This window comes from Pseudopodoces humilis, chromosome 9, assembly GCF_049639895.1.
Source record: "Pseudopodoces humilis isolate 2021_Gansu_Grassland_sample_001 chromosome 9, ASM4963989v1, whole genome shotgun sequence".
In the NCBI taxonomy this organism is placed as follows: Eukaryota; Metazoa; Chordata; class Aves; order Passeriformes; family Paridae; genus Pseudopodoces; species Pseudopodoces humilis.
In genome coordinates, this window is record NC_142208.1 from 19,861,424 (window position 1) to 19,886,564 (window position 25,141).

The 25,141-nt window shown below is 38.1% G+C and overlaps 1 protein-coding gene across 5 annotated transcripts in view; it reads left to right on the top strand.

The window, feature by feature from the left end:
* The window catches only part of PCGF5 (polycomb group ring finger 5), a 103,825-nt gene that overhangs the window by 67,600 nt on the left and 11,084 nt on the right, over positions 1-25,141 (top strand). For 3 of the 5 annotated variants that reach the window (XM_088059350.1, XM_014250271.2, XM_014250272.2), the window contains 8 exons: positions 1,332-1,641; positions 12,034-12,130; positions 16,594-16,649; positions 16,768-16,827; positions 20,129-20,277; positions 21,384-21,482; positions 22,546-22,635; positions 24,527-24,586. In XM_088059350.1, the coding sequence (XP_087915476.1) occupies positions 1,530-1,641; positions 12,034-12,130; positions 16,594-16,649; positions 16,768-16,827; positions 20,129-20,277; positions 21,384-21,482; positions 22,546-22,635; positions 24,527-24,586 (723 nt within the window). In that variant the 5' untranslated portion in view covers positions 1,332-1,529. Of the gene's footprint in view, positions 1-700; positions 812-1,331; positions 1,642-12,033; positions 12,131-16,593; positions 16,650-16,767; positions 16,828-20,128; positions 20,278-21,383; positions 21,483-22,545; positions 22,636-24,526; positions 24,587-25,141 lie in introns of those variants that run through there. The other 2 variants (XM_005520612.3, XM_014250273.2) reach the window with 2 other exon arrangements.

Consider the following 25,141-nt stretch of genomic DNA (forward strand, 5'->3'; position numbering starts at 1 on the left):
TGCACTGGAGGGCCACTGCAAAATGAGCATTTACTTCAGAATGCAGAATAGAAAAGCAAAGACCTAAAACAGTCGCAGGTAATGTGGCGGCATTGCAGCTGATACAGGAAATGTCTCCTTATGTTTCTGTCATTATTGTTAAAAGCAGTATAAAAGAATTTTTCTAGAAACAGTACAGTTGGAAAATTAAGGCAGCATTAGGTTTATGGATAATTACCTGGTAATACGATGGATTTCTGTGACTGGGGGGGGGTCAAAAAGCAGAAGCACTGAGCCACGGAGACAGCTTTTACTCGTGCTAAGCCGTTGGCTAGTTGGTCCCGGTTCGAGGAAAGCACACGCATTTTCGGGGGATTTGGGCTAACTTAGTGCAGTGTTTAGTGTTTGCGTTTGCGGGCTGAAGAAACGGGTTTAACTTCCACCTTTCCACGGGCAGAAGCTGAAGTTATTTTTAAGAAACGGCGCCGCTGCCCCAGCGGGTGTGCGCCGAGCCGAGGCGCGGGCCGGGCGCCGCTGCTGCGCTTACCTGGGGCGGGCAGCGCCGCCGCCCCGCTCCCGTCCGGCCGCCGAGCGCGGGCAGCCCGCGGTGCGGGGCCGCGCAGGGCTCCGGCCGCTGCCGCCCCGAGCGGCGCTGCGGGCTGTGGCGCAGCGGGGCTCGGCCGGGAGCAGCGCCTGCGCGCCCGTCCCGCCCGCCCCGGGACCGGCCGCGGCAGCCCGGCGGGGAGGAGGGAGCGCTCCGAGCGGGGGAGGCGCACGGCGTTCCCCTTTCTCTTTCGCCAGGCGCCCGCCCGAGGCCGCGGGGCTGCGCCAGGTACGGCCGGGGCCGCGGCGGGGGCGGGAGGCGCCGCAGGTGCGGGAGGGAAGGGACGGGAGTCGGGCGGGGGGGGGCAGAGCCGGGCGGCCGCCGCCCTCTCCCGCCTCGGTCCCCGGGGGCGGGGGAGGCGGGGGGGCTGCTCCCCGCGGGGCCCGGCGCGGCCTGCGGGCCCGGCGGGGCGGGCTGTGTCGAGCCGGGCTGGCTGTGCTGTGCCGGGCGGGCTGTGCCGAGCCCGGCTGTGCTGTGCTGTGCCGAGCCGGGCTGTGCTGTGCTGTGCCGAGCCGTGCGGCCGCGGCCCCTGCACCTGTCACCGCGGCCCCGAGCCCGTCCCGCCGGCGGCCGGGGCCCGGCGGGGCGGGGGGCGCGGCCTCGGACCTGGGCTGCCCGCGCACGGCGGCTGATGTTATGTAAATTACAGCCCCGTGCCGCTGCCAAGTTCATGGCGACACTGGTCCTCCGGGGCATCGCCGCTGTCCGGCCAGGTTCACATAGCTCTCTTTTTCCACGTGTGTTACAGGTAGGAAAATGACTCACCCGGCACAGGAGCAGGAGTTATGAGCCATGTCTCTGTGAGACCTGCGGAATTAAGATCAAATGCCTGGAGAAGTCCAGTTGCACAGAGCAGTGCCACAGCTCTTGTGAACTGTGGACATCGACGCCTCTCAGACTTGCTTTTCTGGCCCCAAGCACTCTGCCTGCATTTCCTGCTCCACGAATGGCTACTCAGAGGAAGCACTTGGTGAAAGATTTCAATCCTCATATCACCTGCTATATCTGTAAAGGCTATCTCATCAAGCCAACAACAGTAACGGAGTGCCTCCATACCTGTAAGTAGTACTTTGCAAAATAGTCCCTCCTCCCTTTAAGTGTTAATGTGTTTAATATGACCACTGTGCTTGTTTTTGTTTACTGGATTTTTGCATTAAATATTCTGAATAAATCCAGTCTCTTCTGGAGTTTCCTTAGCACTGGTCTGCAGTCTGGGTCATCTTAAACTGTGTGCAGTTCTGTGCTCCACAGTACAAGAGAGATACAGAGCTCCCGGAGCAGGTGCAGCAGAGAGTACTAAGTTAATCAGGGATCTGGACAACCTCTCTTACAAGGAGAGGCTGAGGGAGATGGGCCTGTTCAGGCTCAAGAAGAGGTGACTGAGAGGGGACCTTAATAAGGTGTGTAAATATCCAGAGTGGGTATCAAGAGGATAGAGCCAGGATCTGCTTGGTAGTGCCAACCAGTTTAACAAGAGGCAATGGGCAGAAACTGATGCACAGCAAGTTCCACTTGAACATGAGGAGTAACTTCTTTTCTTTATTGAATCTCTTTACTGTATTGTATCTCCTCACTGGAGATATTCGAGAGTAGTCTGGATGTAATTCTGTGCCATGTGCTCTGGGATGACCATGCTTGAGCAGAGAGGTTGGACCAGATGAGCCACTGGGGTCCCTTCCAACCTGACCCATTCTGTGAGAGTATGTCAGCTGTGCTGGACACCTGGCAGAGTACTGAGACCCTTTTGTTTGCCCTAGGCTAGTGGTGGTTGTGCTGGCTCTAACAGAGACTTTGTATCGCTGTGGCCTGTCTGATCACAGGTGAGATCATTAGGTCAGGTGTGCTCTTTTGATAATATAACCATGCTTGGAACTTTAAATCATGTATGTGTTGGCAGTGTGTATGATGGATGCACTAGCTTGGTCAGTACTGGCCCACATCTCTCTAACGTGTTTCCATGGCACAATGCAGAGAAATACTTGAAAGGTGGCAAAATATTTACTTAGGGAGTAGATTTCTTTCAACTGAAACTTCAGAACTTTTTTCTGAAACTGTCTCAGGAAAAGTTGTTTAAGTTGTCTTCTGCCCCTACTACATCTAAAACATTGGCATATATGAATTATATTTGTCCTGGGGTGACTTTATGATACTGGTATCCCCAATCGTCTGGTTTATGTTATATATTAAGTTCTGCACCTTTAAGACTGGCTTTGAGAGCAAGAGAGGGGGAAGAAGAAGCGCGCAGTTTGTGTTAAGGAAAAACATCACTCCCACACATCCCGCTCCTGGACTGTGGTGTCTGCAGCACGGACAGACAGCGGGACAGAGCTTCTCTCTGGCTTTTAGTTAGTTCTAGCTAGCTGAGGCAGAGGAGTTCCCTGGACCTTTGTTTGTTTTTTTCCCAATTTTCTTGGATCTGTGCAAGCCTGCTCTGGACTGAACACCCAGCCAAACCCCGGGAGCTCACGCCTGTGGCCCACCGGGGCCTGGGCCTCGGCACTTTCCAGCGCCGGAGGGTCTGATAAGAACCTGAGCGAGCTGAGCTACACCACATGAAAAGGACTTTTTTTCCTCCTAGATTTGCCATCCCATTGAACAGCAAGAGGTTTTATTATTTAATATTACTCAATTTCTGTTAAATAAACAGCTTTTTCCACTTCTCTCTAAGGAATTTTTTCTTTTCCCGGACCAGTTAGTGGAGAGGGGCATTTCCCTAGGGAAATCCCCATTTGGAGTTTTCCTTCCTAATTTGCCCTAAACTAAGACAATATTAAACATATGCATGGTCCTATCAAACTCCATTGTCTTATTTTCACAAGCTTATTTACAAGCTTGTTTTTTTCACATTTATTTCCAAATAGGCAATAGTTTCACTGGACCTCCTTTAGAATTTGACATCCTTCCAAATAACATTTGAAGTCTTCTAAAATAAGAGTAAGGGAAAATTTTATGTCTTCTGGTAGATATCCCGTTCTTAAACCTTTAATAAATATCAGTTAAAAGTCTTGTCTTAGCATTTCCTGACATTTCTGTGCAATGTTGTCCTTGCAGTTGTTATTGTCTTCACTGTTAATCTTTACAGTTTTTTCTTACATTCGTACTATATGAAGCACATAGAGAATTAAAACAATGGAAGCCACTGTGCAGCAGGAAAACAGTGACACAGCGGCCATCACAGAAACATGGTGGGATAACTCACAACTGCAGGGATGCAGTGGATGGCTATAAAACTCTTCAGAAGGGATAGGCAAGGAAGGAGAACTGGTGAGGTAGCATAGTGTGTTAGGGAGTGTTTTGAGTGTCTGGAATTCAGCGATGGTGATGATAGAGTTGAGTGTTCATGGGTAAGAATTGGGGGGTGGCCAACAAGGCAGGTACCACGGTGGGAGTCTGTTATAGATCACCTAACCAGAATGAAGAGGCAGTTGAAACATTTGAGCAGCAGCTGAGGGAAGTCTCAGAGTCACTAGCATTTGTTCTAGAGGAGTACTTCCATTTACCAGATGCCTACTCGAAATAGTGGAGAGAAAACAGTCTGGGAGGTTCCTGGAGTGGGTGGAGGATGACTTCTTGACTTAGTTGGTGAGTGAGGCCTTGCTGGACCTGGTATTTGTGAACAGAGAAGGACTGGTGGGTGATGTGACAGTTGGAGGACATCTTTGGGCACAGCAATAGTTTTCAGTTCATGGAAAATTAAAGAGGGCATTTAGCAGAACCGCTTCCCTGAACTTCTGGAGGGCAGATTTTGGAGTGTGGTTAACCGAGTCCCTTGGGAGGCAGTCCTGAAGGGCAGAAGAGTCCAGGAAGGCTGTATGTGCTTTAAAAAGGAATCCTAAAGGCACAGGAGCAGGTTGTCCCCATGTGCAGAAAGATGAGCTGGCAGGGAAGGTGACCAGCCTGGCTATACAGAAAGCCAGGAACTTAGTGAGTTCCAGTCTGGAACTTAGTAAGAAAAGTAGAGTTTCTGAATTTGGAAGACACAGGACTGCAAGGATACCATGAACTGATGAAGAGAGAAAATTAGAAGGACCGAAGCCCAACCAGAACTTAATCTGGCTACTGCTGTAATAGACAATTAGAAATGTTTCTATAAATACATTATCAAGAAAAGGAGTGCTAAGGAGGATCTTCATCCTTTATCAGATACAGAGGGAAATTAGCAACAAAGAATCAGGAAAAGACTAAGGTACTTAACAGAGGGAAATTTATTATAGAGAGGTAAATATGTTATTAAATTCTCTTTCCCTTTAAATAAATTGGAAAAATTCCAGTATTAGCTAATTTTTTATGCTTGAAGTTTAATGAACATTAGTAGCTTTTAAAAGATCGGAATTAGAGGAAAATACATCAGAAATCATATTTAAGAAAAATATGTTTTTATTGTGGTATCTTTTTGTTTATATAATTTGTTTTTTTATTTACTTTTGCTCCTATTACAAAACAATAATGGCAGAAGGAGCGTTCTCTTCTCAGCAGCATCTGCTTCTTTTGTTCTTTTGTAGTTTATGAGCTCTTCACTGAGCCAGCTCTGTTACTGCCTAGTTCCCAGGTTAGAGCAAGTGAATTTTACTGAGCTGCCATACAGTGACACAGGTCTCCTCACTGAAAAACTGCCACACATTTGAGTGGTTCAGTAAAAATGCAGGAAAGAAGATGGTGTTTCTTTAAAGCGAAGTCTAGTTACAGTTGCCAAAATACAAAGCTTACAATGATGGAAAGGAAAATGAAAAAAGTGATGATACGTAAATCTTATGTCTGCAAAGGAAAAGATAATGGCAGAATTCAGGAAGGTACTCTGCTAAGTTATCTTATAGAAAATATTTAATCTTTTTAATTTTTTTTTTTTTTCAGATACAGGTGTGATACCCTACAGGTATGGCAAGACATACTTCAGTGTCTTCCAACAACTTCAGTATTGTCCAAATAGATATCACAGAATAGAATTATTTTAACTATCCTTTGGTATTTGTCTTGTAGTTACTAATTGCCATAATTGAAAACACTGTTGTACAGATGATCAAAATCTGCAAATAGTAGTGGTTGAAGAGCAGCATAAATTCATTAGATACTGAGAGTACAATGTATTACTCTGGACAAGATGAAAAGCATGTATTGACATAGATGTTCTCCAGTGATCATAGGGGAACTAATGTGATCAGTAGTAACCAAAGCAGGGAATTAGCAGTTAATTCACATATTCTGTATTTCTGGAAAATATGAAGTAAAATCCTGCCCTGAGAAATGAGTGCCTTTTCAATAAGAGATGTTTCTGATGCGGCTTTTGAAAATGTTGGACAGATAACTCCACTATTCACTGTGAAACCTAAGTGCAGCTTGGGTACCAGAAGTGCAAACTTTCCTGTCTCTATTGGAAAGGAAATGGTTATGTTACTGCAAAATTACTTATTCTGCAAATTCAGTACTTGACTTCTTTTTTGCTGCTTCCAACACAATGGTTTTTCTTACGGACTGAGACCTTTTTTTCTAGTCTGTTACACAGTTGTCAAGGATGTTTAAGAACTACTGATGGAAGCAGGCTGGATGTTAGTTAAAGGGCATGTCCCATCATCTGTCTCCTGAGTCACTCTGTTGTTTAGTACAGTGTATGCTTAAAAAATTTGCAAAATAAACTTTCCTCAAGAACATTCCTTAGTATCTTAAAAAATAACAGACTGTTTACACAATTGTAGAAATGTTGGTTGAAAACATCAACAAACATCTGGAGGTTGTCTAGGCCAACTTCTTGCAGGAGGCAGGTTAGTTGCCAACACTCTACCAGGTCAAGCCATGTCTCTGTGTAGTTGACATTTGAATTTCTAAGCATGGAGTCTCCACAGCCTCTCTTGATAACCATTTCCAGTGCTACAGTCTTTATCTAGTTTTTCTGAATGTCCTGCCAAATGTCAACACATGACCTTTGCTCCCTGTGATTCTATTTGCCACTCCCAAGAAGATGGGCTCTGTCACTCCTGTAACTGCTGTTCAAATGGTACAAACTTTTATTACCTCACCTGCCAGCCTGTAGCATGATTTGCTTTTGGCAAATTGCTATTGCCACTTCCTGATTACATTGTTGTCCCTCACATAGTTGGAAGTTGACTTCAAGGGACATGATGTAATCTTCCCAGTGAGCTAGAGAAGGCTGTGCTTCCCTGGGTCATCCTTCCCCTCTTTATTAAGGGTGGGCATAACACATTACCCTTTTCTAGTCATTGGGTACCTCTCATAATCACCCTGATTATGATAAGCTTTTGTCTTAGTGAATCCTACCTGGCCTGTAGATTTAAATACATCCAGTCTTTCTCAGTAAGCTTTAACCTGCTGCTCCTTGGATGTCGATCATCCTCCTTCCCAAATCAAGCTGGAGAGATCATGCAGGGATACCTGGCATCAAGTGCTGCCTGTGAAGACCAAGGCAAAAAGATAGTGAGGACTTCAAACCTTTCTGTATAAACTATTTCTGAGTTGTTTCCCTCATTCATTAACAGGCAAATTTTGTTTAAGCTTCCTTCAGCTACTAGCATACTTACACAATTCCTCATGTCTCTCATCAGTTTTAGCTATGGCTGGGCTGTGGCTTTCCTAGTTTTGTCTCTAAGTGCCAGACTAGTGATTTTAGATCCTTTTGTTTCCCATTCTTGTTTCAACTTCTAATCTTCTTTTGCATGTTAATTAGGAACCATGTGCGCTAAGCAATTCTTGTGCACTGAGCAGTTCCTCTGACAAAATTTCCCCTACAGTGGACTGTGTAGCTCAGCCAGCTCTCCTAAGTCTCTTTCCAGTGATAGTCTCCTTGGGAAATGTGCTGAGTGGTTGCTTAAACAAGCTAAAGTCCCATGTCCTGAACTTCAGAGGCCTAACTGTGCTGTTTAAGTGTGTATCCTTCCTCAAGATCCTCAACTCACCTCAAGGCAACCTGCTCTCAGTGGCTGTATTCATCACCAGCTTTTCCCTGTTTATGAACAGGAAATCAAAAGATGCTTTACTCCTAGTTGGTCTCTCTAATATTTGTGTTAAGAAATTGCCAACCAAGGTGGTCTAGGAACTTTCAGAAATGTCCTTCCCTGCAAGAAATTTACTAGAGATATAATTTTCAATATGAAATAATCTTTCAACCAGAGTGTTTTTCAGATTCTGCTAAAAACCTATGCTATCAACAGAAGATCCCAAAAAAACTTCACTGCAGCAAAAATTCTCACCCTCAGACGAGCAAGCTGAGCTGCCTTCAGACTCCTCCTCCTGCAGAAACTTTAGTCAGTGGCATGTAGCAGGGCTTAAATGTTATTTTGAAATCGTTTTCAACGCAAAACGTCTTGGTTATCACATACTGAAATTCTCTCTCCCTTTTAACTGAAGAGAGTCCAGTATGACTGTGTCTGGTAATTGTAACTAAGAGTCAAGTAGTCGCACTTGTATATTTTCTGAAAAAGGTGGTTAAGTGAATTGAAGTTTTCTGTCCTGTTTTTAAGCCAACACTTTCCCTAAAAGTAAGTGCTTTTAAAGCAGGTTTAAGGTAGATAATTAAAAACTTCAGTAAACATACCAAATGGCTTGTTACACCTCTGTGCCATCAGTGAAATGGGTTTGATGTTCACTAGCTGTAGATATCCTGTGCCCTTCCTTTGCTCACTGAATCAGAATGATTAATTTTGAGAAAGGAGATCCTTGGAAGAATTCAAAGGATAAGTTCTGACAAAGAATTTGTACCACAATTAACTAATTAAACTTTATCTTGTAAAATACTTAATTTAAAAATGCAATATGAAGTTTTATTTAGGTACCTCATTAATCACCATTTAAGCAGTAACCTGGAGGGATACATATGTATGTAAATATTCATAAGATACGTACTTTTTTTATTTGTTTGTGACATACAGCACAGTCTTGGCACTTGTATCTGTGTTTTTCATCTGATTACAGAGATTTGAAAGAATGTGTGAACCAGATATCTCTGTATTGGAAAACAGCATTGTTATGGTTGCAGGCCAATTAGCATATGTCACACGAGCACTTTTATCAGCCATAGAAAGTCATCTTACGTGAGCTCAACTTCTATTGTGTCTCATATGAAATGTCATCGTACAACTTTGAAATTCAGGTTCTCATTTCACTGGCATGTGTAGCATATACCTCAAAATTCTGCAAAGCGTACACTTTGGTTAAGCAGTTTTCTTTTGCCTGTTTGCTGCCCTACCATAACCTACAATAAAGCAAATGAAAACATGGTATTTTGTTAATCTGTACTGGAAACGTTAAAGGGTTTTGGTTCAGAGTTTGGTTTTTTCCCTAAGGTGGTGAATTAACTATATTTGACTTTTAATTGTGTTTAAGGATTCCCTTTTTGCCTACCTTTTTCACCAATATTAAGATTTCATCCCATTTTCTGAAACTGCAGAGATACGCTTTGAAAAATGTTCAGTGTTTTATACTGAGAGTAGCAGAGGCTGATTATACCTGTCAATAGGAAAACATTGGTTGATGATCCCACTAGGAGTATCATGTATAAGTTCATTATTCTTGCATGCTAGAATTTATGTATATTTTTTCACCCTTGTATTCCTGTTGGTAAATCACATATAGTTTTGGTTGGCAAAGTCTCATAGCACTGTAGCTCTAGATGAGAAAATGCAAAAGTTTTTTTAGGTTAGTTCAGAATTTATTTACAGTTTCAAGGGGGTTTTATGGTATTGAGCTGGCTGTACAAGCACATGATCCAGATCTGTGTTTTTCTTGGCATAGGAAGCATCCATATAGGACTGGAATAAGGTTCTTGATTCCTTATGATGTCTTCTCTGTATGTGTTGTACTCAAAGACCTTTCCCACACTGGAAATTAAGCTCTTCATTAATCATTAGGTTCTTTCTTGAACTGTGCATGCCTTCCAAGGGTGTAATCTTCTCTCAAAAACAAAAGGTATAAAGAATGCACCATAATATATTCAGAATGAGGAATTCAGTTCCTTTCCATAGATTGGTTTATATTAGCAATATTTCTTCAAGTTACTAATTCTTGTGGATATTAGCATGCTTTATGTTTAGCAGTGTTTAGTGTTTGGGATGTTTCATGGAGTCAATTATCTGACTTAAATAAGTGTATTATTGATCCTCTGACATGGAGTACTTCTGAATAGCAATAATTTCAGATTTCTTCTAGATGTAAATAAAAGCTATAGCTCAGATAGGCCCTATTTGTATTTAGCTTGGAAAACAAACAAAAAACCTAGGAAGTCCAAATGTAGAATATATTTTACAAGACAAATCAATGCAGTAAGAACAGTGTCATCACAAACTTTAAGAACTTCTCTGACGTGAGTGGAGCAGAAATCCTCAGGGCAACTGAAGGGAATTAAATTCTCTTAAGAATTTCAGAAAGTTTTCCTAAAATGCAAGGAAATTCTTTCAGAAGGAGGCTAATTCTATTGCTTACAGAAAAGAAACCAAATCACTCTGCTATTGATACAAAGCCCTTTCTCCTTTTGGAGAATTTTTGTGCTAATTCTCTGAGTCTCTGTTCCAAAAAATATTCATAGAATGGTTTGGGCTGAACAGACCCTTTGTTAGTTCTGACCCTCCTCTCATGGGCAGGGACACCCTCTGCTAGTTCAGGTTGCTCAGAGCCTCATCCAGCCTGGACATTTTCCAAATAGGAGAAGGTTAGGGGTTGAGCTTATCACTTCCAAAATTGCTATTGACCAGTTCCAATTACATTTATGCAATTTTTTCCACTTTGTTTATTCTTTATCGTTTTAAGCTGGTGTCAGGCTAGAAAGACTCCATAGAGATGCTGCTGTTTATACCAGACAGAAGGCTTGCCAAAAAAAATAAAGACTAACTCCTTCCTTTATTATAGGAGTTAGCAGATAAAACTCCATTGAAAAAAAGTTATCTTTAAGCTCAGTTTCTATGAAGTCAAGTTAGAAGAGGTTTAGAGTAAGCCAAAACCTTCTGTTACTTACAGAAGTGACTTTCAGCTGAATTTCCAAATGACAGGAATTTGCATCTGTGTTAGACTTCACAATTTCATCATCATACATGCATCCTCAGCCCTTTTCCCCCCCACACTCTTCAAACTGATGTTTCCAACTAATGACATTTCTGAGACAATTGATGACTCTTAACCTGGTGGTTCATCATTATTGTCATCACCTGTCACTAACCCATACACTTTCTCCTGACAGAAGCAATGTATTCAGCCAGGATTATGAGCTATCAAGTGCTGCAGCTGAAAAGCTCAACTGACTGAAGAGTTATTTTACAATTCATTGAGAAACTTGGGCTGTGAAGTTAATGTCTTTAAGTTAGTGATTTAAGTAGTTGGAAGAAGCATCTACATGGAAGTTTAACGTGTATGCATTATCAGCATCAGCTGATTTGAAATAACCCTTCTGAGCATTCTAAGGCAAGGCTTTGTTTGTTAAAGGAAGTTCAGGATTCCTAGAGTTGTCTTGTAATTAGAATTTACCAACTTGTTTAGACATGTTCATTCTTCTTTAAGTAATGATGAAAAAAATACAGTGTTTCAGCAGAAAACATATTGCAATCACAGCAGTCCATTTATTTTTTCAGTCCATTTACTGATGAATTTGCAGTTCTTATTTCAGTGTAGTTGAATTAATAATAAGAACAGGGTAGAGTTTATCTCCATCCAGAACATTCTTGTGCAGTAATAACAGCAGACATATTTGTTCTCATCAGCTTGGCTTCCTTTATTAATGACATTAAAATCTACAGTCTGTAATTAATCATTTGGAAGCAACAGTAGTGTAGCACCTTGTTTAGTTTACTTTCAGTTGATTGGTTTTTGAATTCACATTGCTGTTGGTTTGGGTATATTGATGCTTGCCATGGCCCTGATCGTGGTTTTTCATTATAAGATTCAAATATTAAATGGTGAGTGTATATTCTGTCATTGCTTTGGAAAGCACTTTGTTGAGAGGGAAGCATTTTGAACCTGTGTACAATTTCTGTGGCCTTCTCTCTTACAATAACTATTTAAACCAGTATTTTCAGCTGCAAGCAACACCATTGGAACAGAAGTGACGTGTGTAAGTCATTTTCAGATCAGCTGAGGTGATGGTGGGCTCTGCTGGCTGAAGTTGCCCAGCTCACACCTGAGAACCTGTTCTTTAAGGTGGTGCAGGCTGCAGGCTTCACGTGTTACACTGGGAGAATTCTTAAGTAGCAAAAATATCTCATAATTTAAAACAATGCTTGTCCAACCTGTGCTGCTGCTGACCTTGGTGTCTCAGCAGAGCAGAACTAACTATGGTTTTGAGGAACAAGAAGGGAATAAGTTACATTGTAATTATTTACTTTAAAACAATACTCTTCTATTTCTCATGCATGAAGTAGCTACCAGGTATCATTATACATTATACAGGTCACACTTGAGCAATATTATTTAGATTTTGTCTGAGTTTTTCTTTTTTTTTTTTTTCTTCTCTGTCTTAGTTTGTAAGACTTGTATTGTCCAACACTTTGAAGACAGCAATGACTGTCCCAGGTGTGGCAACCAAGTGCATGAAACCAATCCACTAGAAATGTTAAGGTAAGAATATATTTCACAAAATTTGCTGAAATGGAAGAGCAACAAAAAAAGTATCTTAACATCTTTATCCTAAAAGGCAAATAATTGTTTTGCTTATTTGTATAATACATATATAAGCTGTTCTAAGCCATATAGGTTGTAATTTTCTCAGATCCCACTGCATTCTAAATTGATTTTTTTCAGATATAGTAAAAGGAGGAAACTTAAGGGAAAGATATAGAAATAGTGCTTATATTGTATAAGTTTAAAAACAAGATTAATATCTCTATTAAATACATAAATGAACCAGATACCTTTTATTCTTTACATGAAACTAAATTCTAGAGGGTTGTTTTTTCAAATTATTTAGGGCATTCCAAACCTCTTGGCAACTTTTCCTTTTTACAGCAGCATATAGAAAATGACTCATATTAAAAACAGTGTTTTTCAGGGCATAACTCTACCAATCTGAATTGAAATACACTGTAAGATTAATGAAAAGACACTCATGAAAAAAAGTTTTTCCATTAAAAACACCCTTTCTTGAGATTTTTTTATATAATATTAACACACCTTTTTAGAAACAAGTATTTATCCTGAAATTCTGGATTCACTTTTAGTGGTGTTATGTTGAAACAAAGATGATAAGACACCTGATAAGATAGAAAAATCAAGAAATGTCATCATAAGTGGAAGAACTTCATGTTTTCCTGGAGTGATGAAGGCACTCCCTGCCCTTACTTCCAGCACTACCTCCACCCCATCCCACAGTATTATTATTTCATAAAACTGTTGTGGACTTAGGAGGACTTATTCTTACATTAATGTAAAAATATAAATTTACATCTGGAATTTAGTAGGCTTGGTCTAATTTCCTGATGTCATTGGTTTTGTTACAACTTGTCATTCATTGCTTTGATTTTTGACTGATCCACATGTGCACAACCATTCCCATGCTTCTGTTATGTACCAAGAGGATAACTGAGAGAGATTGAATTCAGCAACTGTAAAGGGTGTTATTGGCCTAAGTCTTTGTCATCTTTGTCATCATGTTTTTGGAAGGGTAGGGCTGAGCAGGTTTATGTAGATTATTTTTCTGATTTCCTGTCAGTTTCTGAGGTGCAGTGTGAGTCATAATGGCATAAATGCTATAGGCTACTAATAAGCTGAAAACAAAAGCATTTAGAAATATTTCTTTTATTCTGATAGGACCACTTCATATGAGATGAAAAATGCATTTTCTGAATTCTGAAAAATGCAGTAGATGTTTAGTAAACATCTACTGTTTACATTTAGTAAAATGGTCCTTTGAGCAGGAGATTATAGATGGGTGAGAAAAGTTGAGAGCACAAGCCAGAAATGTGGCAAGAGCTATTTTCTATGCAATTATTTCCTGAAATTCCTTTTAGAGTCATTTGGTCTCTTTGCCAAGAAGCTGCATATACTTAGTAGTTTCCTGGTTGTATTTTATGAACCAATTTTGAACATTTGCTAAACTAAAGATCAGAAGAGCATGTGAGCCATGCAATGGAATTATCTTTCCTGGATGTTGCCTGCATAACTTAATACGAGTCTTACACTCTGACCGTGGAGATCAGCCCCGTCATTGCTAAAGAATGCTGTCATTTTCTGAGAAATAGTGTTGAACACCACTTAGTAGTTTTAACTAAGATCTCTCAGATAAGCTTTATAAACTACTTCTAAACTCAGTTCTGAGTAACTTCATAACTATGTGAGCTTTTTACATGCATCTCCTAGTTGGCAGCACTTAGGTCTGTTTTAACTACAAGACTAAGTCTGCAAGGTCAACATTGAGCTCTAAAATAAGAATGTAGGAAGAGTGTTCAATTTTAGAATTCTCTTTGCTGATTTAGCAGAATTCTGCATTATCAGTACTCAATAGGGTCTGTGTTGATCATGCCATGAGGGCAGACTTCTTTTTCTTTTGCTAGCATACTCCTGTGCATGCAAGTTTTCCTGAGCAATAGTCTTAGCTGGGTTCACATTTTCTGATAATTATCAGAGTGTTGATCTTGTAACTCACTCAGTACTATAGAAGAGGTGTAAAAAGGAGCTATACTAAGCTGACAGAAATGTTTGGTTCTTTTTTCTATATGTTCTGGTTTGGAGATTTGGAAGACAGTTGCAAGATGTGGGAATGGAAAGGTGTCTAAAATACCGATGTTCTTGTTTCAGCATTAACAGGAAGTATCATAGTAAATCACTGAGATCACCTTTTTCAAGTAGTTTCACTTTGGAATGGGTTTGATGTGAGTCATGGAAATACAAATCTTTATGTCAGAGTGCTTACATGTGTGGATTATGGGAACACTGAAAGATGCATCTGAAATTGGGAATCTTGTAATAATTTCATTTTTCCCTAAAGTTTCCATTTCCCTGCATTTAAAGATCAGACGACTTCTTTTTTTCCTGCCCCTTGTCAGAGTATCGATTAGTATTTATCCTCTGTAAAGAAAGAAGGCTTTTTTTTTAGTTTTTGGAAGAAAATTAAGTCGTTGACTTGAGTGGGAAGCCACTTCTTGCTTCTAGCATTGTAAATTTGCAAAGTATACTGGATTTTTTTTCTATTTTAACATTACCAGGGACTTTTGGTTTGTGCAATTGAAAATAAATTAGAAAGTGCTAAATGGGAATTTTCAAAAATAAATGAAAGAAAACCGGCATGTATTATACCATTCTGGAGAACAGGGGGGTTTTTAATTAAGGTAGTGATGTTCTCTTTTGAAATCCTTATTTCATTTCTTTTAATGAGTAAATTATGAAGGTTGGAGCTTTCTTACAGAGTGAAATGAATTTCATTTCTAAGCCATGTTCCCAAGTTCCCAGTGCTCTGCTGTGGGAACCTCACAGAGAGCAGTACCATGTAGTTACCTTAGACACTGACAGAGCAGATACACCACCTGGGAAGGCAGACCCATGTTGTCATGTGTCAGAACTGAAGCACTCAGACATCCTACAATTTTGATTTCCTTCTAAGCAGTGAGAAACTTCTCTCTGTGCTGCTTTGTTTTGTGGGAGGTACATTTCACTTGCTGAATTGTTGTTGTCCCCTTAAGAAGCAGCAATTAAAAAGGGATTGTGGTTACCACTAAACATGAATATTCCTACGGTGTGCCTGTATCTACTGATGGATATCACAGGGATCTAGTCTCAGAACTTGATGGTTGGGTTAATGGGTCTAATTGTAAACATTGAAGACAAGTACAAATTCTGTAAGGAGAACCTTGAATACTCATATTTTTAGATAATTGTTATCAATTTATATGGATTGTAAGCATTCCTCAACAATAAAAAGCATTCAGTCATACTCCTAATTTGCAACTATTGGTGATCAAATGACAGAACAGCTAGGGGTTTTTTAACAGACCTATAGTGTATTATTAATACCATGTACGCATGTGTATTTGCAAATATATATGTAAAGAAATATATTGTTATTGAGATGAAAAAATAAGGCAATTTAAAATATACCTGATTCTGACTGAATGTCAAGGTACTTAATTTCTCTGTATTACTTAGTATTTTATTTTGTCATGAGTTTTTGTTTAGGCTGTGGGCAATGGGAGTTTCTGTTGACAAGAAAGAACATAAAGGGCAAAGGAGGGGAAGGAAAAGGAAACAGAATGAAAGCCAGAGGAAAGTGAAGGACAAGAGACCAGGAGAGGATGTGGAGCTAGAAAGCAGATGATAAACTAAATGGGTAGAAGAGTTGGTTAAATTCAGAGGGAAGGAAAGAAAAGTATTTTAGCTTCAGCAACGAGGGGTAACTGCAGTGTGTTCATTGGAAGGGACCGTAATAACTAGTTTTGGCACTATTATCAGGGTATCACAGGACATGCCTGTGCTGTGTACTGTCTTCTGGTTTACAACTCATGGCAGATTAAAAAAGTTCACATTAATTATGCTGGGTACCGAGAACTGTCAAGTCAAAGCAGCATGGATGCACTGTGGTCTTTATCCCACCAAGACTGGTTTGTCTGTGGTGTGGTAAGTAGGAAATAGTCTGTTCAGTTTTCCTAACAGGCTTATTACCAAAGCACTTCAACACTTAATATGATAATGGAGTTTATAATTTACATGCTTACTACTCATGAGCTGGACCTTAAAATTGGGTACTACTTTTCCAGTCTGTTCCTTCTAGTAACACCATTGTTGGCATGTAATACAAATTCAAAAAATAAAAATTTTAGAGTATATTATTTTTCTCATTTGTTACGTTCTTATCTTTATACATTAAAAAACAAATTCCTTGTTTATTTCTATGATAAATGCATTTAGGAGGTGGTTGAGATAAGTTTTAATGCATGTTGTCTCTCAAGCTAAAATCAGTTGGCTTTGACAGGATTTCTTATTTAATAGAAAAATGCAACTCAATTATTCAAAAGTTTTTGTTATTTAAACACTAAAAATATTTAAAATGCTAGTTTCCGTTTAATGTGAAATGTATTTTTTCCCTCTGAAAGGCTGGATAACACCTTAGAGGAAATTATATTTAAGTTGGTGCCTGGACTTCGAGAACGTAAGTTTCTCATTTGGCTTTGGGAACTGTTTGGGTTGGTGGAGGGAATATGGCTATTTCTAATTATATACCTGGTATTGATTTAAAAATTCGCATTACTCTTTTTGATGTTAACTAGAGGAACTGCAGCGAGAGATCGAATTTTGGAAGAAAAACAAACCTCAAGAAAATGGACAAGGTAATGATTTTTTTCCCTGTCTCATCTGTGTGTTAACACTGCTTATTAAGACCAGTTTCTTCACTCACAAGTGAAGCACACAAGTACATTTTATTTTTACTGAATTCAAAATACTATAGAAACTTGTAGCAGATCTCTGCAAGTATATACAATATATAAGATATAAGATATAATATATATAATAAGTATAGCCTTCACATACTACTGTTTATCTATCAACCAGTTGGCTAACAAACTCTAGCTGTTTTACCATTATTTTTATTTGCACTACCTTAGGCTTTTGCTTGCAACGCTCTCAAAATTGTCCAGTTGAATTCTTAATTTTCTTAATAGAGCAAGATACAGATTTTTTTTACAGAGTTTTTTAAAATTACTTGCTGTTACCAAATTTGACCATCTGTTAAGTAGGAGGTTGTCAAGAATTAGTTATGACAAGTAGTAAAACAGTTTTCCACACATGCTAAATAATTGTTTTATATAGATTCCACAATGCTTTTTTGTTTCTTTTTGGTTTGTTTTTTTTTCCTTTTTTTGTTTCATTTTTTGGAGTTGACCCATGAACTTTGAAACTTTGTATTGAGATGCTAAGTGAGAACTACATCCAGTTGGTTTTATGCCCCTTTAATTTGACATCAAGTTTTCAATACCATAGCCTATTTGATTTGATTTTAAAGAACTTTTGAAAGACTCTACTAGTTTAAAAAACAGCTATTTTCAGTAAAGGGTAACTGTCAAGTAAACATCTTATAATATTCTTCTGCATTCATTTCTTTCTAATGTCTTCTTTTTAACTTCATAACATTTCATTTTCTTTCTCACAAGGTTTGTTGATTTGCATTTGGCATCTATTGTAAGGGACAGTGTTATTTTCTCTATTATATAAATAAATTTAGAACTGCAGAACATAATAAATATAATTATATAATATATAATTATATTATCTATTATAGTAGAATAATAAATAGTATTTAATAATAATAAATAATATTTAATACTAATAAAACTAACAAATTATATTAGTTTACTACAGTATAATGTGTAGTGTATACCTGCTCAGCTTTAAAAATACTTAGAAAATATTTTTGTGAGATATAGACATTTCGCAACTGTTTAGAAAATGGTCTTCTGCTATATTTATAGAAATAATTAACAGATAATTTGCAAATTTATAGAATATGACTTACTTTTGACCAACTTACTCTTCTGGTTCTTACCTTCCTCTCCTGATTTAATGATAAACCTAATGATAAACCTAATTGACTAAGTGTAGTGAGAGCTTAAATTGTCTTTGTGAATGAGAGGAAGGCTCTAACTCACAAATTATACTTTTGAGTAGCTAGGATGTATCCAACTCCATTAGTGACTGTAGCCCGGGGCTATGGAACTTTGTCTCTACAAACCGTTTGAAAGTCATGACAACTCATTGAGACAAATTATGAACACTTAAGATATTTTCTGCCATAAACAATCATTTAGAATATTGCCTGGGAAGAAACTATTTGCTGAGAATAATTTCATTTAGAAGAGACTGTTTCAGTTGTCAATACCATGCCCTGCAATCAGATTGTCACTGTAGTTTGTTATATCCTGTGCCACAGGTCACAGCACGGTTCCTAACCTGAGTGTCTAAGAGCTGTAAAAAATCCCAGGACTTAAAATTTTCACATACCAGAAGGAAAAAACCCCAAACAATAAAGCATATCTCAGGCATTCAGGTGACTTCTGTAGGAGAGTGGTTACCAGAAAGAATTGATAAATGATGAAACACTATTGTACAGAGAAAATTGGTGCTCTTCCAGCCTGAAGTGAACAAATGCTTGTGGACTGCACCTGCACCATTAATAGAGTTTCTTTCCTGGACTTTCAGAAAAAAAAGAAATCTGTGGTTTAAGACTGTAAATTCTGCTCATAGGAAGGTGATAGGATCAAAATGTATGTGTGATACACATTCAACTAAATATGTCCATAGCTAATAGGGACTTGGGGATAAATCTTTCATATTTACTGAAAACTTGAAAATTGTAAGAGAAGAAAGTAATGAATATAGCTTAAAACTCATCCTGAATATGTAAACTAATAAGGCACTAATAAGTAAAACACTAAATACTGTGTCAAGAAACTTAGTCGTGCCTTGGTGTTTATTAAAGTTTACATCTATTTTCTCATCTTAACTCTTCTAAATTCCTTTTGAAGTCTGTTAAGTGTAGGAAAGCAGCAGAACTTGATCTGAAGGTTTTATAAAAAACATGAAAGCAGCTTATTCATGTTAATTGTGATAATGGTTCATTCCAACAGAGAGCAACCTTTGTTTCAATTCAAAATAAGTAAGATGGGGATACAGAAAATAACCCAGATGTGTACAATAAGATTATTGTCCACTGTACTCTAAATCTGTAAAACTTTCTCCATTTTATGGTTATTAATTACATTCTTTGCAGCCTTATCTAGATATAATTGCTAGTCTTAGCATTTGAGTGCTCAATTTTGCCAAACCTTTCTACACTATACAAGATGTTACTTCAAGATGGTACCTTTTCCAGAGAGTTAAGAGTTTTATACCAGGACCCAATAGAACTTGTTAACAGCAGAATGGAAGGAGATAACATGTGGGATCCCATTACATAGTTTGTATAAGCTCTGCTAAAAAACACACAGACCTTTCCGATTTTCTTATATTTTTTTCTTTTTAAAGGGGAATAAGTAAATATGTGGCTATTTAGTTGTAAAATCCTTCTGGAGAGAAACACGTGGAGTTCTTACAGTAATCTACTAAGATTTGGTCAAAAGTGGATGAAATCTAAGGTTTAGTTTACCTGGTGATTATGTTAGAGGAACTTGTCTTCATTGGATTATTGTCACAGTTAATAGGAATTGATTAGCCCTGTTACTTTGATATATAAGTGTAGCTATTCCACTCTTTATTTAAAAACATTGTTTTTGTCACTGAACTGCCACACTATACGCTAGTTTATATGTCTGAGTGATCGTGGTGTACTCACAGTTGCAGGGGTTTAATTATTGGACATAGCAGAAGTAGACAGCCATACCCAATATAGAACATCAATTTATTTCCATAAAATTTATTTCCATAAAAATCTGTTGCTTGCATATTGCATTAAAATTTCAGTAGTAAAAATTTGTTTCCAGAGACTTTTAAATTGGTCAGTTTAAGAACGCACTGAATTAAAATTGTGTCAAGTTAATGTGAAGAAAAATTTCGGCTCATAAAAACACCATGTTTCCTTAAATATGTGATTTTAATTACTTTATACTTAAATAATATGATCTTCATATTTTACAGATGAAAGTCCAAAAGCTGATAAACCCAAAGTAGATGAGGAGTGTGATGAAAATGAGGAAGATAAAGACTATCACAGGAGTGACCCACAGATTGCAATCTGCCTTGACTGTTTGCGCAACAATGGGCAGTCAGGAGATAATGTTGTCAAAGTGAGTAGCAACGTGCTGTAGTTATTGATGATAGAATAGCATCCTATAGGAACCACATCATTTTATAGCCATTAACAGCAAACCTTAATGTAGCGACCTGTTCCCACTTCCATGTTTTAGTCCTTCCTTTTGAGGCATTGCAGTGCATCTTTGGAATTTTGTGAGAAATACAATTCTATACAGAAAGCCATCTGTGTCAGTGGAATTTTTGTGTGTGTGTGGATTATAGTTTTATAGTCTACAGCCTTTATGGTATATAACTGCATTACACAACAGATTACAGCACACCACAGAGGTATTTATAAAGCTGGCTGTAGGTGAGCTGCCTCATACCTTCAGGATTACTGTCTTAATGTGCTAGAATGAACCTGCTTATCAAATATGTGGTGCCCTGAATGACTGGGAACCAGATCTTCTGAGCTGTAAACTTGATTCTGACTCTGTTGTCTGTGGCCTCGTGGAGGTCACTTCAGTCTGCAAAATATGTAGAGTAATACCTGCCAATTGCTGTTTTAAGAATTAGGGATAATATTTGGTTTCTATTCCTGAAGGGGATTACCTAACATACTGAGTCTAGGAGAAAGTCTTTTGAAATCACCTTAGATTTTAACAACGTTTTATTAAATTAAAAAGAGAAAAATAAAAAGAAGAATATATTTAAGAACCTTTTTAATAAAACTACTTATATTTTCTGTGTGTTATGTTACATGTATAACTTTGGAGGTTCTTAACACTTCTAAGAAATGCAGTATTTGTTTGACCCCCAGCATTACTAACACAAACACATAGATTATTTAAGTTCTTCTGGGGGCTTTGATGGCTTTGGTGGTAGCTGGGTTTTGGTTTTTTTCTCTCCTCCTTTCTGTATATTTTTGAAGTATCTTTAGAACCAGAGATGGGTCAAATGAACTTGTTTGTAATCTTTTAAATTTTGAAAACAAGTAAACAAAAATGAACCTATGGTTTCATTGTGAATTAGAAGAGAGTGCAGTAAAACTGGTTGCTGGTTGAAAAAATTACCAGTTACAGCTGTTCTTGCTCTGAAGATTTCTGACATTTTCCAGAATTTCTAACATGTTTTTTCTGATTTGTTGCTGTTGCTTTAGGGGTTAATGAAGAAGTTTATCCGCTGTTCTACTCGAGTGACCGTGGGAACTATCAAAAAGTTTCTCAGCTTAAAATTAAAACTTCCAAGTTCCTATGAGGTACATTTGAAAAAAAACATTGTTTGTATTTTTGTCTCCCTGTAACATAATACATTTCTATGAAATTTAATCATGTTTGAACCTGCTTTCCCTCTTTCCAGGGATACAGGAATTTAGAATGAAGCACAGCCTATTTCTTCAGGAAATTCCCGTTCCCTTGCAGGAGCCAGAGGCTCCATGAAGGGCAGGCTGCCTTTGGCACCATCAGCAGCCTCCCAGCTTTGGTCAGGGGTAGGGCTGAGTTAGGTTTGGTGCACAGGTTGTAACTATACACAGGAGTTTGTCACGGTGTCATGACATGCTGACCAGCCTTTTAGGTGTCATTTGGTTTTTAATCTGTCTGGTACCTTAATGGCTTATGTTACAAAGGATCTGCTTACTTCAAAATTTTGACTTTTTTTTTTGTCTAAACCCAGAAAACATTATAGCTCTAGTAATGAAAATATTGTCAAACATTTGCAGTGGCAGGCAGCAGTAAGATACTATAATGCAGTTTAAACTAGACATTTTTCACACTGAGATCATTGTTTTTCTCTGCCTTTTGTTTTCAATTAAGGAATATCTGTATACTTCGAAGTGTATTTTTTTTTTTTTAATTTATAGTTATTTTTAAACTAATTTTTTTAAGTTTCTTTACAAGCTATTTTTTTAAATGAAAGTTACCGTACTTCTAGTTTATGTCTTCGGGTTTGAAAGAGCACTGGAATAGCAAGGTGGCCTCCAAAATACGGCATAAGGCTTTCTCTTCAAACAGATATTGTGTAGTGTAGCTAAATATAGGGAATGTTAGTCTACTGGTGATTTCATACCTCGGTAGCAGACTTCCTTCTGTCCACATTTCAAATAAAAACACAAAAGTGAAAAAATACCAGTTGAATAGCAGTGGATAAAATGGCATATTGTGAGCATGCTGTATTCATCCAGGTTTGATATACGTGTCTGATGGAATTGTTGTATAGTGATATGAGTGGAAGGATTAACTCTGGAGATCCACTTAGCAGTTCATTTAGACATTAAAAATCTGCTTCCCTTGGTCTTACTGTTTGTTCTGTTATATTTTAAGCTGGATGTACTATGCAACGGAGAAATCATGGGGAAGGATCATACTATGGAATTCATCTATATGACAAGATGGAGACTAAGAGGCGAAAACGTAAATGCTGTTACATTATTGATAAATGATGTTTTGGTATATTTCTTATAGAGACTATACATACTTTCACATCTTAGGCCCAAATCTATGACCCTTCAAAAAAAACCCTATTTAAAAATGCCTTCTGCATGTTTTCTGAATTTCTTATGTAAAAACCCTATGGGTGAAACCCTGCAGCACATATATTGTGTAGATTCTGAAACTTCAAAATAGCAGATGTACAATGTGTACATACCAGTTCTGCTCAGAGTTTTAAGTCAAGTAACTGAAACCCAAGCCCTTGTTCTTTTTCAGCAAATTTGCTTTGGGTGACCTTTTGAGTTACAATAGTTGGGGAATCTGCATCCAGCAGTTCTTCAGGAAGAACCTGTTTCATTCAGTCAATAAACTGAAAGTGATGCTGAAAAATTGCTGGTGAAACCTAATTATTTTATTACTGTTTCTGTTAGTACTACATCTGTTCTTTGTGGACATGTTGTATAACAGTAACATTCAGATAACAGCCAGATGGGTTTTCCTTGCTGCATGTGTATATTTTAGAATTGCAGTATTTATCTTTTAAAAAGACTTTTTTTCAGGACTGATATTCAGTTTGATTTAGTATTGCCTTGTATATTTAATTTTTTTGGTTTGAAGTGATATCCCCTTTTCTTCTCTTTCTTTTATGCATTTGTTTGTATGTGCCTGTTGATTGGTCTTCACTCTTTATTGCTTTGTAGTATATGCAAGTTTGTCATTACTAGTGGAGGCTAAATCGGAGTGCAGCTAAGGTTAAGCATTTAACATACCTTAATGTACTCATCTGAAGAAAATTCCAGACTTCTTTTATTCTTTATTTTGTTTTAAGCTTCCTAGTGCTCAGAATAAAAAACACTGGGGCACGGACAGAGAAGACAGAGGATTAAACACACTGTAGAGTTAACAATTCACAAGTTTCCTAAAGTTTTACCTTAATCTGAAACTGGAGGGGGAAGGATAGATTTTGATAGGAATTAGGAAGGTCAATGTATAGAAGCAAGTATTTGATAAATGTGAAAGTAATATTGTACTGAAATTTGGTGATTGCTGAAAACCCAATATTGCACAAGTAAGGGAGCTTTAGCTATAATTTTTTCCAGTACTGCCTTGAAACCAGTGGATGTTTGTTTGGTTTGCCATCTTGTATTTTTGTTAGCATTGGCTGAACTATTAGGAAATGTTGAGGCAACAATTTCTGTGATAATGGAATTTTTTCATGGCATTTTATACTGCAGTCCTTGCCTACAAATGGACTTCTGGCAGCTGCATGGAATTGGAGGCAACAGTAACTATGATCTTGATAAAAAGATATTTGCACTAAAAATTTTCAAAAATCTCAGAACTATAGTTTATAGCATTTAACATTTGAATTCAAGAGTTGACAACTCCTGGTTAAGTTTGTAAGTGTATTTATGTACGCACAGCATAGACAGGTATGTGTTCATCTTCTCTTTCATGTAGTTTTAATCACTCCCCTGAAGTCAAAGATGATTAAAACCTCTACAAATTTCATCGTGCTGGTAATAAATCCAGTAATATCTAGCCTTCTATGATTTTGTTTTCCTCAATAAAGTTGCAATGGTAATTAATTAACAGTCTCTTCTTCTGAATGAAGATCAAGTGAATCCATTATCTTCATCTCTGGTACTATTGACCATGAGTTTTTACTGGCATAGCTGTGGACCTTAAATGAGGTAGACAAGAAAAGGGAAAAATGTCAAGTTATTCATTAAACAAGTCTTTCCTGATATTAAATAAGTAAATTGATTGTAACCTTTACATTTAAATTTTTTTTTAAAAATCAATAATTGATAAATGTGTATGTCCAGCTGTGGATGCCTCTTATCTGATCAGAAAATCATCTCCTTCGCAGTTTCGGTGTCAGAACTGCTCAGCTTCGCAAGTCTGCTCACAGGATGGCACTTTCTATCAGGTAAGAGGCACTCACGACTGTACATACTACAGTCATTAAGGTCCTGTCAGCACCTCCATTGTAATTCCACTTGTGGAGTTTTTATAATTCCTCACTACAAAGTCCTGAAACTGTGAGCAAGGCCTGAACATTTTCATTCCTGCAGCACAAACTTTAGTCAAAGGATTTAGGAGTTTTTCTTACTTTGCTTTAGGCCGCTTTTTGTTTGTGATTTTTTTGAGAGATATCATTCTATAGGTTCATATCCATATCAGCCTCAAAGGATTATCTAGCTCTTCCTGTTTCATTCCCCTAACTAAGCAGCATCGGGCAGTCACTGGCAAGGGATCAAAAATGAAGCATATAAATTAATAGACTACAATGGTTTCATCTCTTTATGGGAATTCATATGTCATTTTTGATGGAGTCATAAAATGTTAGATTTTTCTGGATTTTGTTCCTTTCACATTTTTAAAATTAGAAATGGAATAATCTCTAGAACCAAAACCTCCAGAACCTGTAAACTGAAGCTGATTTCGAAGTTTCACTGACTAATCTGGTTCCCAATACTATTTG